The sequence below is a fragment of the Dipodomys merriami genome, unplaced genomic scaffold (assembly GCF_024711535.1).
Source record: "Dipodomys merriami isolate MVZ:Mamm:240054 unplaced genomic scaffold, mDipMer1.0.p SCAF_4, whole genome shotgun sequence".
NCBI classification, from domain to species: domain Eukaryota; kingdom Metazoa; phylum Chordata; class Mammalia; order Rodentia; family Heteromyidae; genus Dipodomys; species Dipodomys merriami.
Genome location: NW_027205603.1, coordinates 89,077,518 through 89,096,935, shown reverse-complemented (window position 1 = coordinate 89,096,935; position 19,418 = coordinate 89,077,518). Strand labels below are relative to the sequence as shown.

The 19,418-nt window shown below is 51.3% G+C and overlaps 1 protein-coding gene across 4 annotated transcripts in view; it reads left to right on the top strand.

The window, feature by feature from the left end:
* Positions 1 to 18,771, top strand: part of Zfat (zinc finger and AT-hook domain containing) — a 243,152-nt gene extending 224,381 nt beyond the window's left edge. For all 4 annotated transcript variants that reach the window (XM_069991451.1, XM_069991452.1, XM_069991453.1 and 1 more), the window contains one exon: positions 17,887 to 18,771. In XM_069991451.1, coding sequence (XP_069847552.1) covers positions 17,887 to 18,126 — 240 coding nt within the window. In that variant the 3' untranslated portion in view covers positions 18,127 to 18,771. The remainder of the gene's footprint in view (positions 1 to 17,886) is intronic.
* The last annotated feature ends 647 nt before the right edge of the window (positions 18,772 to 19,418 follow it).

Below are 19,418 nucleotides of genomic sequence, written 5' to 3'. Positions count from 1 at the left end.
CTTCTGGAACGCTGCATGTGTATCCTGAGGTGTAGAACCTTGAACTAGACCTGGTTCCTCAGGAAGGGTTCATTTGGGCAGCGTCAGGAGGACTTTGGATGTGTCATGCATGCAGATGCTTTTGAGAGAGTCAAAGGTGCCACTGACTATGATATGTGGCTTCTCTAAGAAAGGGATAGGTCTGCTGCTTTCTGGGCTGTGATTTATTGAGTATCACAGGCAATGCAATGATACATGAGGTTCTGATGTGTTGTTAAGATACAACTTAGATATGCTCCCAGGCATTAGACTGACAGCTCAACAAGGGGAGAGGCAGATAAGCATCCTGGAAAAAAAACAACAATTTAAATATGCTCCCAAGAGGAGGAAAGAGCGGAGCCTCTCATAGCAAACGCAGGGCTGCACGTGGTGCTGCGGGACACAGTGGTGAGGAATCGTGTCTGGAAAGATGCACCTGTGTGTGTCAGTGTCATGTCTGCCTGGCCAGCACCTCACTCTCACAGCACCTGGCTGTGCATACAGGATGGAGCGGAGAGCGGATGGATGGGTGGATGGGCAGGGAGACCTTAAATGCCCACACCTGTAGCTAAGAGACTGTAGCATTTCCAGCTCTGCCAGCTAAAGGAGTGCCCCCACTCACTTGCCTTATCATTTGTGTTGGATGTGGCTGTGTGTATCGGATAAGTGTGTTTAATTGTTTTTGTTGTAGTTTAACTCTGGTGTAGGAAGTTACGTCTGCTAATGTGTGTGCTAAACCACTGAGATGCAAGTCTTACGGACCTGTGGGAAAGCAATGATGGCTCTCTCCTTTGTGCGAGGCTCACACGGCCTGTGTGTGGGCGACTTCCACCACGCACCCGGCAGGACAGCACACGCGAGGACTTGGGGTGCAGTTAAGCCTGCCTTTGTTGAGACCCAACAGTTTGCTTTCAATGAGTTGGTTTTGTCCTCTTTTAATGAGTTTTATGAGAAGAAGATTTGTATTTGATTAATAAGATTGCCTAAGTAGTTTAGATGTTAGACATATCACAGGAAGTATTACTGTGAGATTCTCTGAGTCACTTTTAATCATGTAAAAGAAAAGGAAGACTTAAGGAACTAAAATAAATAGTCATCACCTTGGCTCCTGGCTGACATCACTGTGTTGTTCTTATAGATTGCATTTTATTTTAGAGACTGTTGGCTTAATGACTTTCATTCATGTAGTGGGCACTGATTGAAAGTTGGCTGTGGTCAGAGACCGGCAGTCTCTGGCTGGAGTTTCCTGTTGGCCACTGTCACAGGTGACCACAGGCTGAATGACTTACACAGCACAAATGTATTACTTGCAGCTCTGTAAGTCTGGACATCTGATAGGGGTTTCCTGGGTTAAAATTAAAGTGTCAGCAGAGCTATATTCCTCTGGAAAGGAAAAAGCCCACCTTCCTTTGCCTTTTCCAGCTTCTAGCGGCCACCCACATGTGTAACTCAGGGCTCCATCCTGCAGCTGCAGAGCTAGCATAGCAGGCTGAGGTCTTCCTCTGCACTGTTCCCGTGGTCAGAGTGCTTCTCCTTGGCTAGTGCCACTCTCCTGATGATCTTGGACACTCGGCCAGTTGCCCAGGCTTGTCTGCCTGGCACGTCACCCTAGGACAAGTTCCTTGGCAGGTCACCTCTGCAGAGTCCCTTCTACTGTGGGAGGTGGCATACGCCTAGACACTATGGACTGGGATGTGGGCGTCTCGTGGGGCCCATCATTCTGCCTCCCACACCGGGTCACAGAGATAAGACAGTCGCTGCTCTTGGGTGGCAAGTCTTCTAAGGAGGAAAGTGATTTCTTCTCTCATTCAACAGTATCAGCCAGGTGCTGTCTCTGCACTTGGAATATTCCAGTGAACAAGTAAGATGAATGACGCTGCTGCTGAGCGTCCTTCTGGAGGGGATGGCGTGTAGTAAATAAGGGCATTCAGAGTGTGGGAGAAGCAAGGTGCCATGGCAAAAGAACAAAACACACCTCCCCGTCAGGCAGTCTCAGAGGAGGGCAATGAGCACTGTGCGAAGAGCCTGGATCAGGGGCAGAGGCACATGCCTGGAGCCGTGTTCCTCCCCCAGGACCCCCTCGTCCTCCAATCACAGACACATGCCTCTGCCCCTGATCCAGTGTCAGTCAGCTTTCCATCTCTGTAACAAAATATCTGACACCAGCTACCTGTGAAGAGGTTTATTTAGCTCACCTGTGTGGGGCCTGCAAGGCCAAGGTCAGGAGGACCACTTGCCTTGAAGGCGGTGGATGGGGTCCATCATGTGAAGGGGCTGGTAGGAGTGCATCAGAAGGGAGCAGGTGTAGGAGGAGATAGTTGTGTCTTGAGCTGGAGCAGAGACAGCCCCCATGAAGGACATGTCCCTGTATCTCAGGGATCTCCCCAGTGGATCCTACTTTCTGAGAGTTACATCATTTCTTGGTAGTGCTACCCTGCTAACCAAGCCTTCCAACATAGGCCTCTGATGGCCATCCAGACTGGTATTTAAACTAGAGCAGAAAGTCAGCCTTTTTATTCTCTACAGATCTTCAGCTGATAGGAAGAGGCCCACCTATGCTAGAGAAGGCAGTGCTTTGGATTCGTCTTCCAATTTAAATGTTAATCTCATCCAGAAATACCCTCGTGGTCACATACAGAATAATATGAGACTGAATCTGGGTGCCCTGGCCCAGTCAAGTTAATTAATCATCAAACACACACGTGCACCTCAGAGCGTGAGCATCTTGCTGTCAGTGCATAGTTATTATGTACTCCAGGGGCGGAATTCCCAGGTGCCCTGGGGATGGTGTTGATGTGCAGATTTTGTGGCCACTCTGTAGCTGCAGGAGCACACACGCTGCTAGACCCATATATAGATAGAGATAGAGATAGAGATAGAGATAGAGATTTTTTGTCAGAGTTGGTATTTTGATTCAAGGTTCAGGAATCTACTCTGCCCTACAGAGAGTCATAGTTGAGGAAGTGCTGGGCCTGTTACAATTCAAAACCTGGCACTAGAGGGTCCTTGACCCTCTCTTCTTACTGCCCATCCAGACCAGGGTCTGCCCCAGAGAAGCAGCTCTGCAGGGGCACTGCTCAGGTTCAGCTTCTGGCCCAGTGGAGCCTGCTCCCTGGAAGTGCCTGCCAGGAGGCCCGACCCCGCCTCCGCGCCCGGGCCATACTGAGCCTCTCCTAGCACTTGGGGCCAGATACTGGCAGATGGCTATGGAAAGGGGTTTTTGTGAGGCTTCAAATCTATTTTCATTATTCATTTTTTAAAGGAACAATCAGCACATTCTAAATGATTATAGCTGCACATGTCCGAGGCCTAGCAGAAAAGTGCTTGGAAAGACCCAGTGCAGGAGAGACAGGCCTCACATGGGGGTGACCCAATTGCGGCCTGTCCTCTATCCTACCCACAGAAGGCCTAAGTAGTGCCTGGCTCCTTTTCCTGTCTCTTTTAAGCTCGAGCAGCTGGTGAGTTTATGGCATTTTTGGTTCCCCCAGAGACACTTTTATTGGCATACACTGTAAGCAATCTCCCTGGCTTCAAGAAAGTAGAGTAAGAGAGGGGGCATTGATGAGGTGGGCTCCTGCTCTTTCTGTTTCCGGTCAGAGCCTCATTTGATGTCCATGTTTCATGTTGCCTGGTGTTTATCCAAAGAACAGCTGCAGCTTCATCATCCTGCACCAGAGCAAAGCCCTAGCAACTTCAGTGCCTCATTTAGCTGACTTTCCCATTACAGTTTTCCTCTATTGTGGTTCATCTGTGGAATTCTTCCCAGAAGGAGAGAGAGAAAGAGAGGATACATAGATAGATGATTTAAAAATTGTGGATGTAGGGCTGGGAAGGTAGCTCAGTGGTAGAGCACTTGCCTTGCATGGCTGAGGCCCTGGGTTCTATTCCTCAGCACCACATAAGCAAAAAGAAAAAAAAAGCCGGAAGTGGCGCTGTGGCTCAAGTGGTAGAGCGCTAGCCTTGAGCTGAAGAGCTGAGGGACAGCGCCCAGGCCCAGAGTTCAGGCCCCATGACCGGACCCCCCTGCAAAAAAAAATTGTGTATGTAAATACAGTTTCCATCCACCTCAACCACTTGTTCCTCCCCCTGTGTGGTGAGACCACATACCCATTCCATGCTTACAGACTCATTATAGGAATGAGGGAATCAGATCTATGTGTATGTGTGCGCGTGCGTGTGTGTGCATACAGGCACACACACCAATATCGGGGCTAGAATTCAGGGCCAGCCTTTCACACTTGTTTGGCTCTTTTCCTAAAGGCTGACACTCTACCATTTGAACCATACCTCTGCTTCCAGCTTTATGCTGGTTTTGGAGATAAAAGATAAGAGTCTTACAGCCTTTTTCGTCCCACCTGGCTTTGAACTACAGTTCTCAGGATCTCAGCCTCTTGGGTCATTGGGCATTACAGGAGTGAGCCACTAGTGCCTGGCTAATGAACACTTTCTACCCGCATGTTTTAGTTAGTTGATGAGCTTTATGTGATTCTTTCAAGAACTATATGGTACAATTTACTTCATGTTGGAGCTCTGCAAATTTTAATTTTACCACACACCTAATTTTTCACACAAGTAGTGTCTGACTTTTTTTTTATTGTAAAGGTGATGTACAGAGGAGTTACAGTTACATAGGTCAGGTAATGAGTACATTTCTTTTTGAACAGTGTCACCTCTTCTCACCTTTCCTCCCAGTTTTTCCCTCCCGCCTCCTCCCCCACAAGTTGTTTAGTTCATTTTTAACATAGTATCTATTGAGTATCATTGCTGAATTACTTCGCCATTTCTGTGCTTCCCCTTACTCTCCCAAAACAAACAAACTTACAAACAAGACCAAGGATACAGAAGTCAACAACAGTGACAAAAGGGGAAAAAAGCCCACAAAAAGTAAAATAAAAAACCTCATTTCCATTTATTGGGGTTCATTTTAATAAACATCCTTTAATATGATCAAATGCGCATAGCTATTGAGCCTTTGTGATCCTCTCCTAAGAATATCCTCCTTTGGTCTCACTGTGTGAATATTTAGAGTCCTATTTAATTTATCATGTCCTAAGTGTAATTTTTTTCTTTTACCATCCATTGTGTTTACTTATGGATTTACAGGCACACTCTAATTACTACAAATAAGGGGAACAGACAAGTTATGTTTCTTTGGTTCTGGCTTACTTCACTTAATGTAATTTTTTTCCAAGTCTTTCCATTTCCTTATAGATGGGGCAATTTTCACTACATTTTCTCCCTCACGTTCCTTACAGCACATTTATTCTGCTGTGGCCTTCAGCACAGAGCTGTAGAGACAGAAAGTTGCATCCAGGAATTTGGCAGTGGATTATTCTCCCTTGTCACCTAATGCTACCTTTGGGCCTTTGTAGCCTTCCTTGGTTCTCCCTTAGCCATTTGAATCATCCTTTTCTTCTTGTTAAGTGAAACTTCTTTCAGAGATGTCTGTTTCTGGTGTGATTTCTGATGGCTGACTGATGTTCCAAATTGCTTCCTTTTTCAAAGCTTTTTCATTACTTGCTGAGTCTTCTTATGCCTTGGTAGTCACTGAAAATTCCATTTCTTTGTGAAATCTTAAAAGTAAAAATAAGTCTCATGATGTATGTGTGCCCGTGTGAGAGATGGCTTGAAAAAAAATAGAGAATAAAGGCTTTTCTCTATTCCATTATGGTCCTTGTTCTCACATAACCCATTCTTAGCCAAGGGGAGGACGGTGCCCCATTGAACTTTACCTCTCTCTTCCTTCTCCTAAGCCCCACTTCACTGCTGTTGCTCAAGAAGCTGCAGCTTTGGCTGCTGCTTTTGGCAGCACTTGAAGCCGTAACACTCCGAGTTGTCTGCAGGTTGCTTGCTTGGTGCCTGTGCTCTGCTCCATGTCCTTGCAGGCCAGGTGGGTTTCACTGGGAAGTCCCCCAGCTGGCCCCGTTCACTCGGTTTGTATCAGGTTTAGGACAAGGCTAGGGCTGTGTTAGCTGGAGTGGGAGTGGTTCAGAGCTGTTACCCCATCAGGGTGAAGTATGCTGCAGGTCTTCTGTGGATCTCAGCCCTTGCTCTGTGTTAGCCGGTAGCCTCCATCCTGGCCCGAGAGCTGTCCCCCAACTAGACCTCTCCACTTCCCCCCTTCCTCCTTCCCTCTCCCCCTCGACCCCCTTGTCCCATCGCACAGGGCGCTCTCACAGCAGGTGTTGGACCCTGGGAATCACCTCCCTGCCCCTCCCACTCGCACTTCGCATCCACCAGCCTGCGCTGGGGGCCCTGCCTCCACAGCACACCTCAAGCAGTCCCTCTGCCTCTATGGCCACTGCCTTCATCTAGGCCTCACTACTCAAAATGTGTTTCCCCAGCAGGCCGCATCGGGGTCAAGGAGGCCTGTTCATGGATGCCACCCCAGAGCATGTCAGAGCCAGTAGGGAGCCAAGTGACCAAAAGGAAGCTGCACTGTCTGTGTTTGAACCCTGTGTCTGTCACTTAATAGTGTGTGACCTTGCACAAATCATATGACCTTGGGGAAAGTATTTCTACTTGAATGTTTTTCTACCCCATGAGGCTGTTGTATGGATTGTGCAAATGAAACTTGGGCCTTGTGTGGTACATGTTATAAAGTCTTAGCTTTTGTCCTTCCAGAGGAAGGGAAGGTGCAGCCTGTGGGCTAAGGAAGGCCCGTGGAACCAGTTGACGAGATGGCCGTGTGTCCTCAAATGCTTCTTGTCAGCTGCAACTGGCCATCTGTTTGTATTTTTTTTGTCGGTCGTGGGGCCTGAACTCTGAGCCTGGGCACTGTCTCTCAGCTCTTCAGCTCAGGGCGAGAACTCTACCACTTGAGCTACAGTGCTACTTCTGGCTTTTTCTGCTTATGTGGTGCTGAGGAGTCAAACCCAGGGCCTCATGCATGCAAGGCAAGCGCTCTACCACTGAGCCACCTTCCAGCCCCTGCTTGTATTATTTTTGTGTGTGCCAGGACTGGAGTTTGACTTGGCTCAAGGCTGGTGCTAGGTCACTTGAGCCATAGCTCCACTTATGCCTTTTCTGGCAGTTAGTTGAAGTTAAGAGTCTTATGAACTTTCCTGCATGGACTTGCCTTCAAATCTCAGTCCTTAGATCTCAGCCTCCTGGGCAGCTAGGTTACAGATGTGAACCACTGGTGCTCACCAAACTGCCTGTATTGATAATGCTGTATGGCCCAGTGAATGATGTCATAAAACACAAATGTCCCTAAGCAGGAAGAAGACTCCCTACCTGTAACACAACAGCGCTCCTTTGCCCTTGCTGCGGGTGTAGAGTCCACATGGCTGTGCTCCTGCTTTGGTGGTTTCTGTCCAGCAAGCAGCCAGTGGCAAGCACCAGAAGACTGCCGGTTAAGACTCCACCTCTTTCTTAGAAGGGCTGTAGAGTTGTCCAAGTAGGTAAACACTTAGTGACATTATGTAAGTGCATAATTACATTATGTAAATTAACATGGCTGTGGCTCAAAATAACCTGACCCCTAACAACCTCCAGCTGTTGAGTTCAATTTGAGCCATTCCTACAGAGAAGGCCAGGAGAGGCTGTGTGGACTGAAGGTACACATTCCCTCAGAGAGGTCAGTGTGGTGGTGGCATTAGGTCATGAGCATGGGATGCTATGAATGGACCAGAGGGCTAGCTCGCACGCTTTCTGCCATATGAGAATGAAGCAGTCTACTACCAGGAGAACACTCACCAGAATCCCGCCATCTCGGGCTTCCAGCTTCCAGAACGGTGAGAAATAAACTTCTATCATTTATAAGCTGTCTAGTCAAGGATGGTTTGTTATAGCAGCCTGAACTCAGATGGAGGCTGGCTTTGCATGGTAGATGCAGTGAGACCAGGCCGGGAGAGAGTCAGATCTTCCTGGTGAGAGAGAGGCGGAAGTAGCAGCTGGGTGTGCCTTTGGTGAATGGGACCGGTGTCCTGAGGTTTCAGCCCTGTGCCTTCGATTGCTCCATCCACAGCAGGAGGGCAGATGGCACCGTTGTGCCATGCTGCCACGCAAGGAGGGGTCGACGGTTTGTCTGTACATCTGCTTCTGCTGATGAGCTTGCCTTCCTAAGTGTGCTGAGTGATTTCAAGGCTTTGTGTTTTGTTCTGTGCGTTGGTTCGTCCATGGTGGAAGCCTTTTCTTTCCTGTTTCTGTGGCACAGAGGTAGGAGGAGGCCCACCTGGTTTGCAGGCCGCCCCTCCCTGGTAGCCCCCAGGTCAGGGGAGCTGGGTGGTCCAGTCCAGGAGCCAAGCAGTGCTGATCTGGACGACAGAGTCCTGCTGTGCCCAGCGGCGAGTTCTGTGAGCAGGCAGTCAGTACGACTCGTGCTTCGCACTGTGTATGGGATGTATATTTCCAGAGAAGAAAAAGTACCCGCTGTCTACTTCCTACCAAGAGCAAAACAGGGTAGAGGGAAGGCAGTGTGCTGTCTCCCTCCATGAAAGATGCCGTGCCTGTGCAGGTGACTCACGGCCTTGCTCCTTCCCTGCCTTCTCTCCTTCCTCAAAGGTTTTCAATCTTCACTGACGTCTAGAATAGCTTCTGCTTGCTGGTGAATCTTCCATTATTTCCACAGGTTTCTTGTAGATAAACCTACCTGTTTTAGTCTTGCACATACATATATATTTATAAAGTAGAAATTTATGGTATTTTTCTATAGATCATGTTCATTTACCCCTTTTCTTTCCTCAATAAATTTGAGGAAATTTAGCTTTTTTTCTTTGTTCCCAGTGCATGTGAATCCCAGGCTGTGACCACAAATGTGTGTCTTGTGAACGCTTTTGAGAGGGCTGGGGAGGCAGTGGTGTGGTTACAGTGAGAGCGGTGAGTGAGGCCCTAACTGCCAGGAAGAAGAAGCTCCTTCCCGTAGGTGAGAGTGTGGCCGACGGCCATTGGCTGCAGTCTTCTTTTTCGTTTTGAGGTTTGGTGGGAGGGGTTTTGTCTGTAACCCTCTAGCTATTACCATGCCCTGGAATCAGGGGACTTCAGAGGAGACAGAACCATAGAAGAAAGGAAATCATGAATTGCACTCTTTCCTTTCAATTGTGGAGGCCACAGGTCAGAAGGAAGGTGGTGATCATAATGGCTACCCTTGGGCAAGCCAGTGGACTGGAGCCCACGTTGGCCTTAAGTCACAGGTGGAGCTGGACAGCAGCAGGGCAGGCTGCCTGAGAAGGGCAGGGGAGAAGTGTGGGCTAGGGAGTCATGAACCTAGAGACAGAATTTGAATTACTGGCATGGCTGAGCTATAGGGAGGGGTGTAGATGGAGAAGAAGGATCAGCGGAACACTGCTGCACAGCCCCAGGTCCAGAAGTGGAGGGAGATGCAGCCTATGGGGTGGTTCGGAGGGAGAAGAGGAGAGCTGAGGACCAGGGCACACGAGGGCCTGACGGGAGTGAGTAAGGGTAGGTGTGACGGTGACGGGACTGCTGTGCAGCCCCTCCATCCTGTGCCTTCCTGCTGGGCTTAGTCCTGGCCCCCTCACGTGGGTTCCAGCCTGCCCCTGGTGCTGGCCTCAGCCTTTTCTGATTCCTGGCCTGCATATCCACCATGTGTGCAGCAGGGTCAGGGGCAGTGCTGCTGGGGCAGTGACACTCTCTTGCCCGTCCTCCCTCCCTCCCTCCTTCCCCCGTGTCTGTATGAGTATTGCAGTTGACTTTGTAAGTGCTTTCTTTATGCTCCGTGCAGAAGTCCAGTCCTGCAGTCTTCCAGTTGGCTGGCCTGAGTTAGAAGTTAATTGAGCAAGTTAGTCAGGCACAGTCCTTTGGCAGCTGGCATGCTGTCTTCACTTCGTGACTCATTGGAGAAACAGAGGTGCACCATTTCCTATTTGCCAGGTGTGGCCAGGCTATGGTAAGGCAGGGAGAGTCTTGTCAGAGATGGACAGGACAGCAGTTGTTGTGATCCTGTGGGTGTGACAGTTGTCAGCATCGGGTGATAAGGGAGTCCTGGCTAGGAGACCTTGAGGGACTCCTGGAGGAAGGGAAGGACCTGCCAGAATCCCAAGGGCAAGACGGGATCTTCAGGGGAAGGGTAGAGAGGGGGCTGACAGGCAAATCAAGAAACAAGGGTGGGAGTTCAGAAGTGGGGAAGAGTTCAGTGTGGATAGGAGCTGCAGGTGGGGAGATGGGCAGAGCCAGGGCGGAAGGTCCTAGCCTGCGTGCCAGGAGGCCTCAGGCTTCCTCCCGAGGGTGACAGGAAGCTAGACAGTATTACACAGGATGAGCAAGGGTGTCAGTCCACCACGCCAGATTTCAGAATCGCGTATAAGAGCAGAGGTTTTTTTGGCTCTTGTGTTGGTGGTTTTTGTTTTGGCGACATTAAGGATTGCTCTGAAGGCCTTATATTTGCTAGGCAAGTGTGCTACCACTTGATCCATACTCCAGGCATAGTGGTAGGGGATTGTAAACTCTCTTAGCCACCCTTCACAAAGGAGTTGATGACATCAGCGCCCCACCCCCCACCCCCCAATCTTCCACAGAGCTACTTGGGAATTAAGTGGGAAAACACTTAAGCTGCCAAGGCCCACTGCTTTCCATCCTTGTGGGAAAGGCTTAGGGAGCCAACTGCCGCCAGACAGCAGGGGAGAAATTGGAAGAGGAGTGTGAGCATGGAGAGATTTAGGGCTGTAACCAGCAATAGGGCCACAAGTTTAGGGTTGTGTCTAGACCCTCCCCATGCACATGTGCATGCACCCCATCACCCCACACGAGCACGCCGGCCATGCATATATGCAAATAGACACAGTATACCCATAGTTATATATGTATGCACACGCACACACTCCCCTTCACATGCCGACACACACACATGCACATCCCTGTGTGCATATGCAGCCATACACATGCATGCAGATGTAGGCACATGTATGGATAAACCCATTTCCCAGATACAGACACAGCCACCCATGTATATATAACCTGTACATGTGTCATTACACACAACACACACACACACACACAGAGCAGCCTATGCCGCCCACACCTGGCCCGCATTGTAGGAGTTTGGCTCTTGTTTTGGAGTCTTTGTGTCTCCCTGGCTCATTAGGAGCTCGGCCTAAGGCAGGTGCTCATTGTGTTCACTGTGTGTTGATGACCTCCACCTGGGCTGTGCCCTCTGTTGACACCCCAGAGTCAGACTTCCTCCCCCAGGTCACGGAGGCCTGGCTCAGGCCTGCTCCTAGCAGGTCCTGAGGACTGAGTCTGAGCAGAGGAGTGCCAAGGGGAGGCAAAAAGGGGTGGCTTCTCTGTCATATCCTGGGCTCAGCCCCCAGTGCCTTCCATTTCATGGCATTGACGACATACCAGGGAGGGTTGCTCTGAAGACCCGGTCTGGTAGATAGAAACCTGCTTCAGCTTACACATGAATCGGCAATGAGAGGGATGCTTGCAGGGAAACCATTGCCTGGTGTGGCAGGCACAGCGGCAGAGATGACGCTGGCCTTCCAGCTCCCTGACAAGCGTGAATGCGGACCCGGGCCTCACTGGAGCCCCTGACTAGGATCCTGAGGGGAAGGTGCCGCAGGCCTGCAGGAGTGCACTGGGCCGTGAGCAGCAGCAGCAGCAGCAGCAGCAGTGTCTTGGTGCAGGTGCGCGGGGCCGGGGGGAGGAGAGGGGGCGCTCAGGCAAAGGACTGTGAACAAAATCCAAGTTCAGTCAAACGCACATTCATTCTGGTTCCTTTACATTCAAGGCCAGCAGAGGTGTACGGCCCTTCCTTTACCATCCTTTATGGATGTGCCTGGGGCTACATTCACTGAACCAGCTGGGTCCGTCCAAAGCCTGGTAGCTCCAGCACACCTTTGGGACGACCCACAGAGCTTGTGTGTGCACCTGGTGGTGCCGAGGCTGAGGTGCAGGGCCCTGCGGGCGGGCGCAGGCAGGCTGTGGCTCCTGCTCCCAGGAAGCTGTTTTACAGTGTTGTGAAAGCTTTGGGTGAGAGTTGTGATGCAAATGCGCATTGTTGATCATGTTCCACCTGTGTTTTTGGTTTTTTTTTTAATTCTCCTTTTAGTCTCCACCTAGAAGGAACGTTGCCCCTTTTCTCATCACCGCCTCTGTGGGATTCAGCTGAGCTACTGCGGTTTTTGTGTTTTTTTCCCTTAATTAGTCTTTGTCATATTTCAGTGTCCTTGGCTGTGTCTCAGGGCTGTTTTGGCTCCTGGGAGGGTTTGCCAGTACAATCTCAGGCAGAAGGACGTGCTTTCAGGTTATGTTTTGAGGGGAAGCAAGAGATTGTGGGCTGAAGGTCAAGTGCTTGCCCAAGGGAGAAGTGGCCCTAGCGTCTTGTGCACAGAGGACGCGCATCAGGGCACAGCCTGGCCCTGGGCAGGGCACCGTGGGAGGAGGGCCGTGGTGCTGCCGTGCAGCCACCAGGTAGATTTGCAGACACGCTTGTGAGGGATGGACTCTTGGACAGAGGAGCCCCTCTGCAGGTTCCTGTTGAGGAGACAGTGGATTATGCCGGGGTTCAATACAGGAGGGTAGTGCGAGATGGCGAAGTGGGTGCCCTGCTCCCCTCTTGGTCCTTGTCTGTGTACCTGTGCTGAACTGGGGGCATGACCTAGGTACTGTGTCAGGAGAGGAGGAGGAGGAGGCACAGCCATGCTGGTCCATGAACAGGAGGGGTGTGGGCCTGCAGATGGGCAAGAGCAGCGTTCCACAGTCCAGGCGGTGTTCACTCAGGCCTGCATGCAGCAGGCCCTCACCACTGTTCCCACAGGCTATTTGGAGAGAGGACACAGAGCTGCGTCTTCAGTGTTGTCATCCGCTGTCTGCTCTCTGTGTTTAATAATTCCAGGGAAAACGCATGCACGTGTCCCCTCCTGGGACAGTCTTGGCACTGAATATCTGGGCAAGGTTCTCTGGGTAACTAGTCTACCCTGTGGTGGTGTCAGGTAGCCCAGTTAAGGATTGGCTGGGATACAAACTACAGATCAAGACATCTTAGACTCTGTTTCCCACACTATGTTCCTGGGCAAATGCCTCTCCTAAAAAGTAAGGGCTGATGCCGGGCACCGGTGGTTTACGCCTGTAATCCCAGCTACTCAGGAGGCTGAGATACGAGGATCACAGTTCAAAGCCAGCCCAGGCAGGAAAGTCTGTGATACTATCTCCACTAAACCACTAGAAAACCAGAAGTGGTGCTGTGGTTCAAGTGGTAGAGTGCTTACCTTGAGCTAAATTGCTGAGGAACAGGGCCCAGGCCCAGAGTTCAAGCTCCACAACTGACAAAAAAATAAAAAATAAGGACTGGACCCTCTGGGATGTGGGGAGCCACAGGAGATTCACGACTCATTCCCATGCGTTCCCGTTTCCAGAGCTTGAAGTCAGGACAAGCAGCCACAGCCACTGACCCCAGATTATGTGGCTATAGTATGTGGTGCTCTGTCCTCTCTCCCTGAGTCCGTTGGTGGGTAGTTCTGGAGCTTTCCTGGGGCCAGGACCTCTGGGCTGTCTTTGCTCCCAAGGAATCGCCAGTTCAGCAGGGGACCACAGACACAGAGCCATCGCAGGCACCCACATAGCTCAAAACAAGGACCCATCTTCCTGAGCAAAGGTTTTCTGGGACTTTCTTGAATGTTGGGAGGGAGGCAGATGAACTCACTAGTGATGCATTTTACATAGAAGGTGGAGAGGGAGCTGAAGGAGGAGGAGGTGACAACAGGACAGGTGTGAGGTGGCGTCCTGTGGCCTGCCTCATGCGTGTCTCCATCCAGCTGCGGAGTGATTGGACCCAGAGGCTGCAGCTGCCAGGTGTCCAGGTCCTAGCCAGAGGCTAGCCCAGAGTCCAGAAGAACACTCGAGACAGGCAGAAGTGCAGAATGCAGGGCCAGAATTAGTGAATGATTTACACCATTCCGTGGGCCAAGGTTTTCGATTAAGCTATCTATGCAGCTAATAGACTGAAAGACTTGTTAGATACAGCATTTGTAGAAAATGGAACATCCGTCTCAGGGGTAATGACACCGAGGAAGCCGTATTATTTCTGCTGCGGAGAACAATTTTAAGCTTGTGCTAATAGCTTAAGCTACTAGTGATCATTTTGAACAAAGAGAATGATTAGAGCAGCCCCTGGCCGCCAGGCTGGCTGGAGAACAATGGTGGCATCCTGTCAGTGTGTGACCTGTCATATCCTCAGCGGCAGTCACACACACACCCGTGGAAGATGATCTCTGGACTCGGAGCCATCAGGACCAAGCCCTGCTAGCTGCTTGATCCCCAGGACTTCAGTCTCCCCACTTGTAAAGGGGGAACAGAAATGCCCAAGCTGAGAGCAGGTCTTCAGGAAACTGTGAGGGCTGGGTGTCCGCAGGCTGCACTGGGGGCTGGGGAGGAAGCCCAGGGCTTGCAGAAATGTCTTAACACTGATGTGGTCACGTGACAGTTGGGATGCAGAAGGACGTGCTCTGTGGGAAGATGCATGACCCATCCATAAGGCAGGCTTGGTACGCATCCTGGTTTACAGGGGGCGAGCATCTGTGCAGGCAGCAAGCATCTGCGGGCTGGGCAGTGCCATGCGTGAGGCTCCTGAGCACACGAAGCAGCCGAGAGGCAGGCAGAGGGCAGATCCCAGAGTCCTGGATAGGTGTCAGGCCCGTTAGGAAGGCTCAGGGAAAATGAGAGAGCAGCAGCGCACTGTTGGTTCCACCTGTGCTCGCTGGGAAGCGCTCACAGAGGCAGTGCCACCATCTCCATCGTGGTGTCTGGTGACTTAAGCCCAACTGGGGTTTGCAGACTTCATGGTACCCTGACAAGTTAGCAGCAGATAAATAAATTCAAGCATAATTTTGATTGTCCACTCCTGAAGCTGCAAATTGAAGAAACAAACAGAAAGAAAACGGAGACAGGGCTGTGTTGAAATGCTTTTCACCTTGTCTCATTCCTCATGTCTGTGGGCAGTGGCCATGTCCTAGTCATCGCTGGACCTCCCGGTCCGCCTGGCAGTGGGCCTGAGAACTGGTTGTGTGCCCGGTATTCTGCATGCAAACAGGACTGCAGCCTCTTCACCTGAGAGGCCTGGCCAGGGCAGTTCTGTCCTTGCCGGGGTGTCTGCCTATCTGTACTTGGGCTGCATAGTGTTAGACGTTTTTAAAAACAAGATGTAAGTACCAGTGGCTCATGTCTATCACTCTTCCTACTCAGAAGAGCTGAAGAATCTCGGTTGAAAGCCAGCCCAGGTAGAAAAGTCCACTTCTCCAAAATAATAGAAAAAAGCAGGACTAGAGGTATGGCTCAAGTGGTAAAGCACCACCTTAGCAAAAGAGTAGGAAGTTTTAAGGCAGTAGAAAGTTTCTGTCATCACTCCATGGTGGGGCTTCAACATCAATGACAATTACCATGTTCAAATAATGGCACCATGTCCCAGAACGTATTTAAGGCTGTGTACCATCTGATCTCATTACATTCATTGTCTTGTGTTCGCCACGTGGCATCATCACACTTGCCTGGAGCTTGGTGGGCTTGTTTGCATTCAGGATATTCTAAGGACTTTGGCTCTCCATCTGTGCAGACTTTACTGTCAGTTAAAAAGAAAGAATCTGCCGTCAGACGCTCTCTTTCAATGAGAAAACAGTCAGCATTACCTCTAAAGCCCTGTTTCATGGCACATTTTCCAAGTTAGAGTTGGAATAAACAGTAAAAGAAGTAGGGAAATCTGGACATGAGTGTTTTATGATTGTAAATCCTAGCTACTCAAGAGACTGTGAGGTCTGAGGATCGTTATTCAAAGCCAACCCAGGCAGAGAAAATGCAAGATTCTCATCTCCAGTTAATAAGCAAAAAAGAAAGCTAGAGCTGAAGGTGTAACTCAAGTGGTAGAGCACCAGCCTTGAGTGAAACAAGTCAAGCCAAAACAAGGCCCTGCACTTAGGCCTTAGAACCAGCACAACATTGCGCTTTCCCTCCTCTCCCCACAAAAGGTAGAGGGAAAGGTCTTGGTTCACTCTGAAAGGAAGCAGGTTTACTATATTGTTTCCTCCTGCAGTAACTCTCCACCAGGCCATATTTCCTTCCAGTATTAACACAAGAGCCCCTTGGAGCTGCACGATGTCTTCCCCTACTTTTCTCTGAATGGAACACGACCCCCGGTTCACTTAGCCCTTCCTGCTGCAGCAACGGGAATAAGCCCGAGCCTGGAGGGAGAACCTTCAACCCAGAGAGAGGAGGCCACGGCCTGTCATACATTGACCAGGCTGGAGTATGAAGCCGCTAATGGGAGGCCCCCACCTTGCAGGAGAACCGGAGCCCTGGGAATGGGGCTCCTGGTAGGTCCTGAGCAGATCCACCACAGCCCATATTTCTGGAGGGCTTTTTCCCTCCGTGCCTGCCTGGAACACTGCACACCTACTCAAGGGTCCCCAGCACAGGCAGGGCAGCAGTGCTCAGCTCCGAGCCAGCCCCAGTGAATCCTTGGGGATTCTGGGTTTGGGTTGCTTTTTTTTTTTTTTTTTTTTTACACTATGTTGCCACCTAAGCACCACAGCAGCTGGCACCTAGTAGATCATCACTGCATAAATATTGGGCTCTTACCATGCACCAGGCTTGACTTAGCTTTGGGGAGATGGCTGTGCCAAGACAGACATGGTCTCCGCCCTCATGGAGCTTAGAATCCAGTGGTAGCTGACTGAATGAATGAATGACTGAGAATGAGTGAATGAGTGAATAAAGCAAGAGGCCAGGTGCTATTAAGCACCCACTTTGTAAGAAGAATCTTCTTTAGTCCCCAAGGTGCTTTTCTGAAGAAAGCGTTTGAGCAAATGGAGATTTAGGGAGTGGTCTAGCCCTGGCCTTGTGATGAGCCAGGAAGTGGGGTGCTGACGTTCCCACGGGCTTGGTGCAGATCCGTGCATTTCCTCCTTCACTCAACCTCCTAACAGGAGGCAAGTCTGAGGACTGTTCCTCCAGCCAGTCATTCCCAGGTCTGTACCTTCCTCCTGAGCCTATTGTCTAACCTTTACTCTGTGTGTGTGTGTGTGTGTGTGTGTGTGTGTGTGTGTGTGTGTGTGTGTGTGTGTGTGTCTGTCTGTCCATCTGTCTGTCTTCTTCCTGAGCCTATTGTCTAACCTTTACTGTGTGTGTGTGTGTGTGTGTGTGCGCGCATACCAGACTTAAACTTAGGACCTCACATTCTCATTTGGCTTTTTGACTCATAGTTGTCACTCTACCAGTTAAGCCAGGCCTCCCATCCAGCATTTTGCTGGTTATTTAGAGAGCAGAGTCTGAGGCTTTGTCTGCCTAGGCTTGCTTCAAATCATGATCCTCAGAGACCCAGGAGGAGGTAACAGTCAGGGATGCAGGGACTTAGCTAGAATTTGGCCTTCCCTGGACCCTTGCCGGCTTGGAGCTAACAGGAAAGGCTTGGCTGTAGACTTTACCAGGTCCCCATCCACTGAAGACGCTCCTGGGCCTGGCTTTCCCCAGTAACATGTCAGCACGTCCCTAGGCAGACCTCATCCCCAGTGATTAGGGAGGAAGGGCATCCTGTGAATGCATTTGCCCCTCTGGGGATGATAGTGACGCAACTGATGGGCAGAGGACTGGGACATCCCAGCCCCAGAGTGATCGCTCCTAGGACCCCTTCCCTGTGCCTGACGCTTGGTGAGCGAGCCCCAGGCCGCCTTCTGACCCCGGGAGGCAGCCAGGCGCCTGGAACAGGGCCTGGATTCTGGATTTGAACCTGGACTCCACCATTTGCCACCGAGGAGGGACTGCACGAGGGGCCTCGCTCTCCTCGGTGTGATGCGGGCGTGAGTGAGCACAGCAGTGCGCGTGTGGAGTGTGTGGCTAAGCTCGGAGCACGCCTGCTGCTCCATCCGCTCGGGCGGTTTTGTGTGGTGGGGACAGGCCCTGACCTCTCCCTCGCACTCGCAGGTCACGGAGGAGGAGCCCAGTGCCAACCACACGGTCATGATCCAGGAGACGCTGCAGCAGGCCTCGGTGGAGCTGGCTGAGCAGCACCACCTGGTGGTGTCGTCTGATGACGTGGAGGGCATTGAGACGGTGACCGTGTACACGCAGGGCGGAGAGGCCTCGGAGTTCATCGTCTACGTGCAGGAGGCTGTGCAGCCAATGGAGGAGCAGGTGGAGGAGCAGCCAGCCCAGGAGCTCTAGAGGGGCCGACCTTAGGAGCTCAGGCCGAGCTGCTGGTACCATGGGAGACCACTCATCCCTCCTGGCCCGCAGGGCACCGCTCTCCTCTGCCCTTCCTTCCTGGTGGCCCTAGCGAGACTCTCTGCACCTCCTTTGGGTGGTCAGGGCAGTGGTTATCACCAGCAATATACGACCCCAGACCCACACAGACCCTCCTCCTACCCAGCATCTGCCTGGCATCCGCTCAGCATCCTCAGCTTCCAGAAAGACCTCTGCCACTAGTCTCCTGCCCACCTGGCTTCAAGATCCAGAGTCTCTCGCCCCCAGCAGCATCTTTGTGGATCCCATGCCCAGCCGAGTCACCCATGGAGGTGCCCGGCCTCGGGTGACCCGCTGTGCAGCCCGTGAAAGGGACACAGCCTTCGCACAAGTGACCTTAGGGCTTCCAAGTCACCGCCAGGTGGGGCAGGCGGTCCAGAGCCCCACTCGCTGTGCATGCAGGGCCTGGGGACGAAGGGAGGACCACCCCTCCCCATCCCAGAGTCTCAGCCTACCATCTTGGAATTCTCTTGCTTTTAAAGGAAATTGCACTTTTGCTCTTCACCCCCTGTTCTGAGGCAGTGGCGGGGGGTGGGGGCTGTGTAATAAAAGCGTTGCCTGCCTGCATTCTCTGTCCTCTACCTTAGCACGGCTCAAGTTGAAATGTGGGGAAAGCCCTGGGCTTCCAGGCCAGCCAGACTCAACCTTCCTAAGAAGATACCAAGCACCTGCTGACACCCACCAAGCTCAGGTCCCTGGGCTCCTTCACCGTGTGCTCGGATTTGGGCTTGCCATCACTTAGATCTGAGAGCGAGGTGCCATCAGGAGCTGTGCCGATGTAGAATGTTAGTATAGAGAGGTTAAGCAACCAGTTCCAGGTCCCACAGGAAGTGGTAGAACTGGGCATTGAACCCAAGGAAGATCTTGGTATCTAACAAATGCCCTGCCAACTCTTCTCTCCCTTGTAGAGCTGAGAAGACGGTGGCTGGGTGAGTCGCCTGCCTGAGCGGCATTGGAGGCTAGAATGTAATGCGTGGGAAATGTTGCATACAGATCCTCTTTTACTCCCTGGTTTCTGCTGCCTCCTCTGTCTGGTACTCCTGACACCAGGCAGGCAGAGCAGGCGAGAGTGGGCAGTCAAGGTGAAGTTGTAGGGAATAGGACAGGGGTTACAGGCAAGGTCTGCTCCATGGAGCTAAGGTGAGAACAAGGGTGAGCAAGAGCCAGTGGCAGAACAGGTGATCTGGGGCCAGAGACGGGAGTCAGGACAGCCC